Source organism: Saimiri boliviensis, chromosome 4, assembly GCF_048565385.1.
Source record: "Saimiri boliviensis isolate mSaiBol1 chromosome 4, mSaiBol1.pri, whole genome shotgun sequence".
Classification (NCBI taxonomy): domain Eukaryota; kingdom Metazoa; phylum Chordata; class Mammalia; order Primates; family Cebidae; genus Saimiri; species Saimiri boliviensis.
The window spans coordinates 150371117-150381711 of record NC_133452.1 but is presented as its reverse complement, the minus strand read 5'-3'; the positions used below and the strand labels follow the sequence as shown (position 1 = coordinate 150381711).

The 10595-nt window shown below is 43.2% G+C and overlaps 1 protein-coding gene across 3 annotated transcripts; it reads right to left on the bottom strand.

Moving 5' to 3' along the window:
- Positions 1-2092: 2092 nt before the first annotated feature.
- On the bottom strand, positions 2093-10228 carry EDN1 (endothelin 1). Of its 3 annotated transcripts, none has more exons than XM_074398441.1 (6): positions 10118-10228; positions 9540-9604; positions 7732-7900; positions 5369-5524; positions 5061-5204; positions 2093-3321 (listed from the first exon to the last, which is right to left on the bottom strand). In XM_074398441.1, the coding sequence occupies exons 1-6, from the start codon at positions 10219-10221 to the stop codon at positions 3216-3218; spliced, it is 744 nt and encodes a 247-aa protein (XP_074254542.1). In that variant the 5' UTR covers positions 10222-10228; the 3' UTR covers positions 2093-3215. The 3 variants fall into 3 exon arrangements, with proteins under 3 accessions (XP_074254542.1, XP_074254541.1, XP_010336348.1); XM_074398440.1 differs by having other exon boundaries at positions 5061-5207; positions 10118-10211; XM_010338046.2 differs by lacking the exon at positions 10118-10228 and having other exon boundaries at positions 5061-5207; positions 9540-10055.
- Between the last annotated feature and the right edge of the window lie 367 nt (positions 10229-10595).

Here is a 10595-nt window from a genome sequence, read left to right as displayed (position 1 = left end):
ATTTTTATATATGTAGTAATATATGCAGTAATATATAACAATATAGTTATATATAGTAATATATATAATGTATAGTAATATATATGTAGTATAGTATTATTACTATTATATATAGTAATATACATAATATATATAGTATAATATATAGTATATATTTATATATACTATATATTATATATATTACTATATATAGTAATATATATAATAATATAGTAATTAATATGTATATAAAACATGGGAACAGAGGGTTTAAGGCAGGCGTCCCCAAACTTTTTACACAGGGGGCCAGTTCACTGTCCCTCAGACCGTTGGAGGGCTGCCACATACTGTGCTCCTCTCACTGACCACCAGTGAAAGAGGTGCCCCTTCCTGAAGTGCGGCAGGGGGCTGGATAAATGGCCTCAGGGGGCCGCATGCGGCCCGCGGGCCATAGTTTGGGGATGCCTGGTTTAAGGGTTTGACTGATGAAAAACGCAACCAAAACTCTTATTACTCTGACTTGCTATGTTGTCCCTTGGACTGTTTTGTTCACTGGCTTCTCTCATTCTGACTTCCTCTTAAATGTATTAGGTCCATGTCTTCTTAGTTCAGATCTTCATTTTTATCACGCCACTTTGACTTCTTTACGTAATCTCAAACTCTTTCTCAGAGGTATTAGATAAACTCCCCCTAACTCCCTTATTTAATAGATGAGAAGATTCACCATACAAGGAAATTGTATGGTGAATTTTACAATCAAGATTAAATAGTGGCTAAGTTCAGATCAAGCACCTTGTCAGTGTTGGCAAAGCTTCACAATCCCCTTGAGAGCCACGCACTGAGGAAGTTTACTACGTAAAGTAAGCTTTATAAACAATTTCACCTCTGGGCGCAGTGGCTCATGCCTGTAATCCCAGCACTTTGGGAGGCCGAGGCGGGAGGATCACCTGAGGTTGGAAGTTCGAGACCAGCCTGACCAACATAGAGAAACCCCATCTCTACTGAAAATACAAAGTTAGCTGGGCGTGGTATCACATCCCTGTAAGCCCAGCTACTCAGGAGGCTGAGGCAGGAGAATCACTTGAACCCGGGAGGCAGAAGTTGTGGTGAGATCGTGCCATTGCACTCCAGCCTGGGCAACAAGAGCAAAACTCTGTCTCAAAAAAACAAAAACAAACAAAAAACAATTCCTGGAAGACACTGGACTGTGCCTTAAAAAGAAAATGAAGATCAGTGAGGACAGAAACTCTGCCCAGGACATTGATTACACATGCCTGAAGACTATTATTTGAAATCTTTTTGATGTGTCACTGTCCGGACAGCAGTGATCACTACAAGCTAATATTTGTTGAATGACAGGACTTCCTTCAGACACTGTCAGAGAAGGGCACTGAAGATTCTCGAGTGCTGATCAAGCTCTTGGAGAGCTCAGTTAGTGGTGACCAATTGCAACACTGTGCTCTCCAGTGAGCTGGCAAGGCCAGCCAAGGCAAAGTGAAGAGGAAGTGGTGCTTTGTGGCAGATGGCCTAGAATCAGTACCTGGTTTCTCTACCTCCATAGGCATATGGCCAGTCCTAGGCTATCACGAAGAAGCAATGGTAGTCAATGTTCTTTAAACAAAATCCTTAATGTGAGAAAATAAAAAGCCATTGGAAGCCTCTACTTGCTCTGAGCAGGCCATTTTCTAAAAGCAACTCTGGTGTGTAACTTTGTATAACTAGGTATGTTTTGGGGGGGTTGTCTTGCCATTACTTCCTTCAGTCCATTAATATGGAGAAAGCATCTCTCACCACACCATCAGCTTAAACTGTTGAATCTTGCCTGAGCCAAGTTAATGGATGAAGTCCCTGGAGGATTTTCAGGTGAAAGGGAAGCAGGAGGCTGCTACCCAAGAGAAGACAGAGGTGTTAAAGCTGCTTTTGTGTTTTGTGTTTTTACCTCAATGCAATATAAAATCAACATTTAAGATATAGATTAAATTCTTTTTATAATTAACTTAGACTGTAATATTCTTCCAATGGTCACTTTTCTACAAAACCATCTTTAACCATTTGCCTTTATAATTCTTAATCACTTTGGCCCACTCCTTAGAAATTTCAATAACAATTCAAAATCAGTACAGTAAGGAAAAAAATATTTATTTTCTAAAGTCATTACCTTGACAGGCAAAACAAAGCATGTTCTCAATTTCATTTAGAAATACATATGTTAAAAATACATAGACCAATATGGCCTGCCCAAACAGATATTTAACATGGTAAATATAAGGAATAAATTGTTTGAATATAAATATCTATAAAAAAATAAGTACATCAAAATTCAATCCAACCTCTTTCATTAGCCGGTTATATAAAGGAAAATAATTTTACTGCTTTAAAGCATAACCAACACTTACTTTTCAATATATTTCATAGACAACCCTATACCATTGTGTCTCCAAAAATCAAGGACAGGGAATCTCCTGATTTAATGATCTTTTGTTATCTTATGGATCAGAGCTAGTAGATTACTAGGAAAATATTATATCTACTGCTGACACATTAGACCAGACTTCTCTGAGGCTAGAATTTAGTATGGGGGATGGGGAAGGGGGCAGCAAGAGAAGAGTTTTGGGAGGTAATAATTAAATGTGGGAAATACTTCTGCCAGAGTGCAATATAGGTGAGGTAGACTCATATTTGTGAAACATATCCTCATTTATGGTAGTAACAGTTTCATTCAGTTTTGCATTTTACGAATTTAAACAAGTCTTTTTTTTTTTCTACTTGCATGTTTGCCTTTTGAGTATGTTTTCAATTTGTGCATTCCTTAGAAAATCTTTGCATGGACTTTGGAGTTTCTCCCTGAAATGTGCCAGGCGCCTGAGTCAGACACAAACACTCCCTTAGGACCTTCGTCAGAAACTCCACCCTTCTGTGGAATCTCCTTCCTCTCTCTGGAGGATGCCACCTGAATTCAAATGTCACTGTGCGTTTCTGCTTTCTGAGAGGTCCATTGTTACCACCATATGAAAGGAGAGACCAAAGCAGTTACCACCGATGGAAGCCAATGAAGACAGTTTGGGGGAACTCCTTAACCTTTCTTGGAATGTTTTGGATGAGGACGCTGGTCCTTTGCCAGTCAGGAACAAGCAGAGTGGATGCTCCTGCTCTGATCCTGGCCAGGGTGGAGAGTGCAGAATCGGCCACGGGGCTCTCCGTGGAGACTATGGCTTCAGACAGGCCTCGAAGGTCTGTCACCAATGTGCTCGGTTGTGGGTTACGCTGTGCTCCCTGGAGGGCTTGGTTTTCATCTTGGGATCATGAGAAGATTGTTTGACCTTGTTGCTGATGGTCTCTGACCTAATAAAGCAAGACAAGAAAAAACAAATGTTAGTTTAAAAAATCACCCCGTGGCAAAAGAAACAACTAAAATTAGAATCTGGCACAAACAAAATCTAAATCTGGTTGTGAATTTTCACCACCCACTGCAACTCTTTGATAAAACCTCAAGTGGTATCTATTACCATAGCATAAATAAAGCCTGCCCCTATGCTTAGAATGGGAGAGAGGGGTCATATGGTCAAGTCAAAGGGGAATTGAGCAATAAATACAATGATACAATTTTTTTTTTTTTTTTGAGACGGAGTCTTGCCCTGTCACCAGGTTGGAGTGCAATGGCACGATCTTGGCTCACTGCAACTTCCGCCTCCTGGGTTCAAGCGATTCTCCTGCCTCAGCTTCCAGAGTAGCTGGGATTATAGGTGCACACCACCATACTCAGCTAATTTTTCAGTAAATACAATGTTTAAATAACCTAGAGGGGTTCTGGTTTCTTCTGTAGCCTCAGCCCAACCTTCACCACTATGCGACCTTGCATTGAAGAACTCAGCATGGGTTTTGAATAGTTACAGGCATCTTAAGGAATTGACAGTTACTTAGTTGAAAACAGAGAAAAAGAAAAGAAGCATACAGTAGGCCCAGAGCAAATACTTTATGGCAATTATTTTAAAAAAGAATTTTTTTGCAGGCCTAATGTTTTCTTTTTACAAGAGAAATACAGAGGGAAGAACTATAATGTTGATTTAATAGTTGGCATAACACAAATTCATAAAAATATTCCAGGTTAGTTCAGAAACTGATCTTGTGGGAAGCATTACTGGCCTGGAACCATAAATATGGAAACTCTCATGGCAGGGGTGAAGGAACTGATGGCTGAGGCTGCCCCACAAATCAGCAATAAACAACTTAGAAGTAGTTCATGACTGCCTGGCCTGAGCTCAGAACACTTCAATCATAGGACTTCTTGCCACTGGATTTCTAGGAAAAGTTTTCATAGACCATGATAGAGAAATGCAGAACATGTGATAGATGGGAGGGTAGGTTTCCTCCTTCAAGCTTGTGAATTCCCAAACGTTTAGGATTTGGAAAGGTTATCACCAAAGAGCAGCTCAGAGAGCAACTCTGTGATGTTGCCTAATCCAGATCCCTTCTCTGTCCCAGTGCATGACTGACCAGGAAAAGAGAGAGCTTTTTGGAATGATATTGGCTCTGCACCAGAATACATTTCCCTATTAAAAAAAAAAAAATCATAAACCTGAAAAACAGCATGTTCTAAATTCTACCAAGCCTATCTAATGACTTTATTTTTCCCTCAGCCATCTGAATAACTGCTACTTTTTGAAGAACTTGATTATCCATGACATTTTGATTCTTTTTCTAAATGTCCTCTCCCCAAAATGATTCTTGATTTCTCAGGGAAAGTGGTAAACATGTTGACTCAGAGAGGTAAACGCTGTATATGACCGAATGACAAAGGCATCTCTGGATATATTTTGGTTGGGAAATCTACCTGTAGATGAAATGGTACGTGCTAAAAGTAAAGCGGGCATCAGTTTGCATTCCAGAGCTTCACGGAAATATTTAGGAGGAATTCTTTTGCTCTTTTTAATCTTTAGAATGCATAGATCTCCTCTATTACTGTTTTCTAAGTGTTTCCCCTGCCCAGGTAAGAAGGACTAGAGGAACAGGCCACTGCCATCACTGACCAGGGCTGGCTGTTCTTGTGAACCTCTTCCTAATTTTACTTCCTTCCCTCTTACCTGGTTTGTCTTAGGTGTTCATCTGAATTTCTTCTGATTCTTCTTCCTCTCACTAACTGCTGAGGAACACACTTTTTCCCAAGCTTGGAACAGTCTTTTCCTTTCTTATGGGTATTCCAGGCTATCTGCATACTGTCTAGGGTCCTACTAAAATACACAAGGAAAAACATTTCAGCAATATTATCTTCAGATTTACCTTGACTTTCAATGTCTCTGTTACTCTCCCTGAAACAGGAAGACAGCACCATGATAGGAAGGAGGTCAGGAGGCTGTTAAACTGATTGAAAAGCAAAGGTGTTTCTGCTCACCTGAGTTCTTTTCCTGCTTGGCAAAAATTCCAGCACTTCTTGTCTTTTTGGATTGCACATTGGCATCTATTCTTGTGGGCTGCTGCCTTTGTGAGAAGTAAATTCTCCAAGGCTCGCTTGGCCCTAGGGCTTCCAAGTCCATATGGAGCAACGTGCCTATTATCCAAAGAGAAGAAGAAAAGATATTAGCATACTTAATAGTCTTTAAAATGACACAAGGGCACACCCATTCTACTGGGTACACAAGGAGCTCATCACACAGCACTTGGGAGTGTCATTTCAGAGGGTAAAGTGTAACAACAGTCAGGAACACCTGTGCATCAATGGCCATGACTGTACGTATCTAATCAGGAAAAAACAAGTTTTTCTTTTTTTTTTTTAATTGTACTTTAGGTTCTGGGGTACATGTACAGATCATGCAGGATTGTTGCATAGGTACACACATGGCAATGTGGTTTGCTGCCTCCATTCCCTTGTCACCTACATCTGGCATTTCTCCCCATGTTATCCCTCCCCGACCTCCCCACCACCCCCAGTGGAATTCCATTTCAATTCTTCACAAAGTTCAGTTTCTTCTTGACACAAGCAACATTGTTTATTTTTTGTCAAAAATTAGGACATCTCTGCTTGGCAACTGCTTTATATTTTCCTCCTTTTCTTTTCTTTTTTTCTTTTTTTTTTTTTTTTTTGAGATGGAGTTTCGCTCTTGTTACCCAGGCTGGAGTGCAATGGCGCGATCTTGGCTCACTGCAACCTCCGCCTCCTGGGCTCAGGCAATTCTCCTGCCTCAGCCTCCTGAGTAGCTGGGATTACAGGCATGCGCCACCACGCCCGGCTAGTTTTTTGTATTTTTAGTAGAGACGGGGTTTCACCATGTTGACCAGGATGGTCTCGATCTCTCAACCTCGTGATCCACCCGCCTCGGCCTCCCAAAGTGCTGGGATTACAGGCTTGAGCCACCGCACCCGGCCCTTTCCTCCTTTTCTAATGGTCTATTTAATTAACAACCATTTGTGGGTACACAGTGGGAAGATACTTCAATGCAAAACCATGACTCACAGGATTTTTTTGAGACAAAGTCTCGCTCTGTCACCCAGGCTGGAGTGCAGTGGCGAGATCTCGGCTCACTGCAACCTCCACCTCCTGGGTTCAAGCGATTCTCCCGCCTCAGCCTCCTGAGCAGTTGGGACTACAGGTGCGTGCCACCACACCCTGCCAATTGTTTTTGTATTTTTAGTAGAGATGGGGTTTCATTATATTGGCCAGGCTGGTCTTGAACTCCTGACCTCATGATCCACCCGCCTTGGCCTCCCAAAGTCCTGGGATTACAGGCATGAGCCACCACACTTAGCCAACTCACAGGATTTTTAAAACCTATTTTCAATTCAAACCATGTAGGATAATGCGAAAAGTGCCCTCCCATGGGGGGAGGAGGAGATACATGTTCACACATTTCTCCTGCTATTGGGTGATATCTTATGGCTGTGGAAGGACTCATTGCCAGAGGGCTCTTCAATAATTTCCAATGCATCCATTTTGATTCTCATCTAAGAAATAAAGTCCTCACTTTGGAAGTATCCCCTTAGTAATTAATAGGCTCCTTGTGGTTTGTGGTTTGGTTTGATAGCGTTTGGATTTTGGTCCTCCTTCGCCATATGGGACATTGCACGCACAGTACATGTGTGCTTGTTTCTGACTGCTTTTGATAGGTGATGAACTAGGGTCCAGGGCAGAGGGGAAACACTGTTTTTCTTCTCTGTAGGTGAAAGAGAAGCCTATGGACAGCATCTCTATTTCTGTTCTGAAATGGGCATGTCTAAAGAGAAAATATCGCAGCAAAGGAAAGCCAAGCTCCAGTTCTATCTCTGCTACAAACTCTTCCCTGCACAAATGAGTGCAATATTTTGAGACTAGGTGTTTGTATAAGTAAAATTAAGAGATTCTCACCCTCTATATAATCCCTTCTGCCTCTCAGTCTCCACCCCGCCATGAGAAGCACAGGTTGCACTAACCCACATCTGACCTCGGCCATTCCCTAACCCTAAACCCTGTCAGATGCCACGGTGACAGTGTCCCCCAGAGGCTCCCCTCACTGAAAGTTTCTCATTTGAAATGTGCAGGGGCCTCATGCTTGTCCTCAGCTCCTTCTGTCTATCTCCCATCACTAGTAGCCTGAGCTACAAGACCCCAGAAGACCCGCTGCTTGGTTGCGAAAAACCAAGCCGTTGTTATTTTCAGGAATAGAAGGAAACTATGACGAAAGGCTACCTTCAGAGTCCCTAGAAAAGAGACTCTAAAACCGGGCTTCTGGTGAAGCCAGAGATAATGAATGACTAGGATTACGATGCCCTCTAGAGACTTACTCGGGAGTGTTGACCCAGATGATGTCCAGGTGGCAAAAGTAGACACACTCTTTATCCATCAGGGAGGAGCAGGAGCAGCGCTTGGACCGGCGGAGCCGCAAGGGTGGGCTAGGAGTGGATTTTTCCCCGCTGTTCTCACCCACTGTGCTGAGCTCAGTGCCCAAGACCGCTGGGGAGAGAAAGAGCAGGTCAGTGGGAGATGTCTCCTCAGAGGCCCAGAGACATGCAGGATCACAGTAGGGTCAGAGCTAGCAGAGCAGATAAAAGCAGATGAAGCACACAGCCTGCCTGCCATCAGCAAGAAACACAGGAAAAAAAGGGCTCTTTATTTTTTCCCTCCTTAACATGACTTCACCTTTTGCCTCCCCCTCATCCTCTTGGCTTATCCACCTTCAGGGAGATTATACAAATGCAGAAGAGACAAATGCCCGAAAAGGGACTTTCCCCACCCCCCATTGAAGCAGGCTCAGGGAAATGCTTTGGAATGCTGCCTATTGAAAATCTGGTTGGCTTCTGCAAGGAACTTAGTAGGACAGCACAATCCACTGTGGCTTAATATTGACTCATGATGAAAGACTAGAAATCATACTGTTATTCCTAGCTTTGGGACCACTTCCCTATTCAGGATGACCCTCTCTTTAGAGGGTACCCACCCACTGCACACCCTGTGTAGGGCACAGAGTACCCCAGATAATATATACCTTTTGAAATTAGGTGGGGGAAATGATTGGAGAGAGAAATCAACTATACAATATTCATTTCAGGAGGGTAACTCCATAGAAACCAGTGACCTAAGGTGGAGCTGCGAAGCAGGTCAGGGGACCTAGGGAAAGCTGCGTGGGTTTTGAATCCCGAATCCCTGGGCATCAGGCTCCTGTGGGATCGCTGCCTCCCCCTTCCCCACTACTGTCTTGCCTCTTCCTCCTGACAATTTAGCCATGCAGCTTATCTGCCCAATTTTGTACATTTCAAATGATCAGACACATTCCAGGATTTTCATTCCCTTGACATCCTTTCTCTTTAGTTAGGGTCATGAGAAGACAAAAAAAGTGCACTGACCCCAAAAACAGGGGGACCCGGGCAGATGCACACGCACTGCCTAAATCCTTAAGCAGCCAAGAATTATCCTAGCTCCCCTCCCAGGACAGGTGAATAAAACTGAAAAGAGAGCTCACACTGTGTTGGATGCCAAAAACCTGCCAAAAGAAACCTAAAGTCAATAATGACAAATTTTAAAGAAAACATCTGCTTCACCCAGAAACTGCCCGCGGGGGCGGGGTGGGGGAGTAGTCAACAGACTTTTGTTCTGCAGGTGATTTTACTGCACAGATACTGCTTGAATGACTGACTTGGATAAAATTCCTTGGCTTCAAGCTGGAATGCCTAAATATTTTACATGTTAACACACTATTAAAACGGTGTTTAAGTAAGATTTAAGTTCCTATATGTCCTGTGTACTTGTATAAACACATATGTTGCAAACATACATTTGACTAAATTGTATCTTGCCCATACTCTTCTTCTTATTTAAAAGCCAAGGAAACACACAATGCAATAATAATAACAAAACAATACGTTATTTTAACACCATGCTATAGTCAATTGTATCTAATTGTATCCAATAGAGGAGTCTTAACATTTTTCACTAGAAAACGTAAGTAGCTTTGAGCAATGATTCTCAGACACTTGCTCTCTAAGCTGCAGTCATAAAAAGAACGGGGAAAAACAGGAGTAAGAAAAGCACGAAGGTGGCTAAGAGCACATTAGCTTGCAATTCCGAGACGGTACAAGACAGCGAGCGTGCCTACCTGTTTCTGGAGCTCCTTGGAAAGCCACCAACAGCAGAAAGAAAATCATGGGCAAATAATCCATTCTGAAAAGAAAAAGTGAGGGGGGGGGATCAAAAACCTCCCGTGCAAACTGAACCCAAAGGAAAACGAAGAAGAACAGCTTCAGGTCCCTCCCAGCGCTGCGGGTTGCTCAGCTCTCAAAGCGATCCTTCAGCCCCAGCGCCCTTTAACGGGGAGAAGAGGCAGCGCCCGGCAGGAGAGCAGGCAGCGAGCGGAGCGTCTGGGCGCACGCGGCGGCGCGATCCCGGACTGCAGGAGGCGCGGGAGCCGCTCGCCTGGCGCAGATGCAGAGGCGCGTCTGACTTGGACAGCTCTCCGCCGGCTTTTATATTGAACCCCTATTCGAGTGGGGGTAAACAGCTCCGACTTTATTCCAGCCTCAGACAATGTTATTGTGTTGTTAGTCACCAACAGGCAACGTGCAGCCGGAGATAAGGTCAGCCCCGAAAGGAAATCACTGCTAACTTCAGAGGCAGACGCCCGCCGTCTGACAATTCGGGGGCAGGGCTAAGAAAAAGAAAATACCCATTAGAGACCTTTGCGAAACCTGCCCGTGCAGGGCTGCAGTCTGCTTCCCTTTTGCAAGCTGCCAGCCCCGGAGTTCAAGAATCAGGAGAGGGGACTCCAGAAAAAAAGTCATACCATTGGTATGAAAAGTATGAGCCACAGTTTAAATAGATTGTATTGTTGTGAGCCGGGGAATTTTTTTTTAATTGTTGTTCACTTCATTTTCCTTTTATGTCTCTCCGATTCTAGTCTCGGTCAAACAAGGGACTGCCCTCCCTGGTCACTTCCCCCGCTACTGGGGGTCAGAGTATTTTGGCAGATCAACGTACTTTTTTCTCTTCAAGTCCCCTTCCTGTGGGTTTTTTTTTTTTTTTTTTTTTTTTTTTTTTTTTTTTTTGCTAAAGTTCTTTGCATCTATGGGAGAAAGATCCGTGAGGGATTGGCAAGAAAGGGAAGCTTGAAAAAAAAAATTAGAGCTTGTTTAGGCGCATACCCAATCCTTTCCCG

Coding starts and splice junctions, on each gene's coding strand:
- EDN1 (XM_074398441.1), bottom strand. CDS start 10,221: ATGACTTTTTTTCTGGAGTCCCCTCTCCTGATTCTTGAACTCCGGGGC. Junction 9,605..10,117: donor CACGGGCAGGTTTCGCAAAG/GTCTCTAATGGG, acceptor TTTTCTTTTCAG/AATGGATTATTTGCCCATGA. Junction 7,901..9,539: donor CCAAGGAGCTCCAGAAACAG/GTAGGCACGCTC, acceptor TTCTCTCCCCAG/CGGTCTTGGGCACTGAGCTC.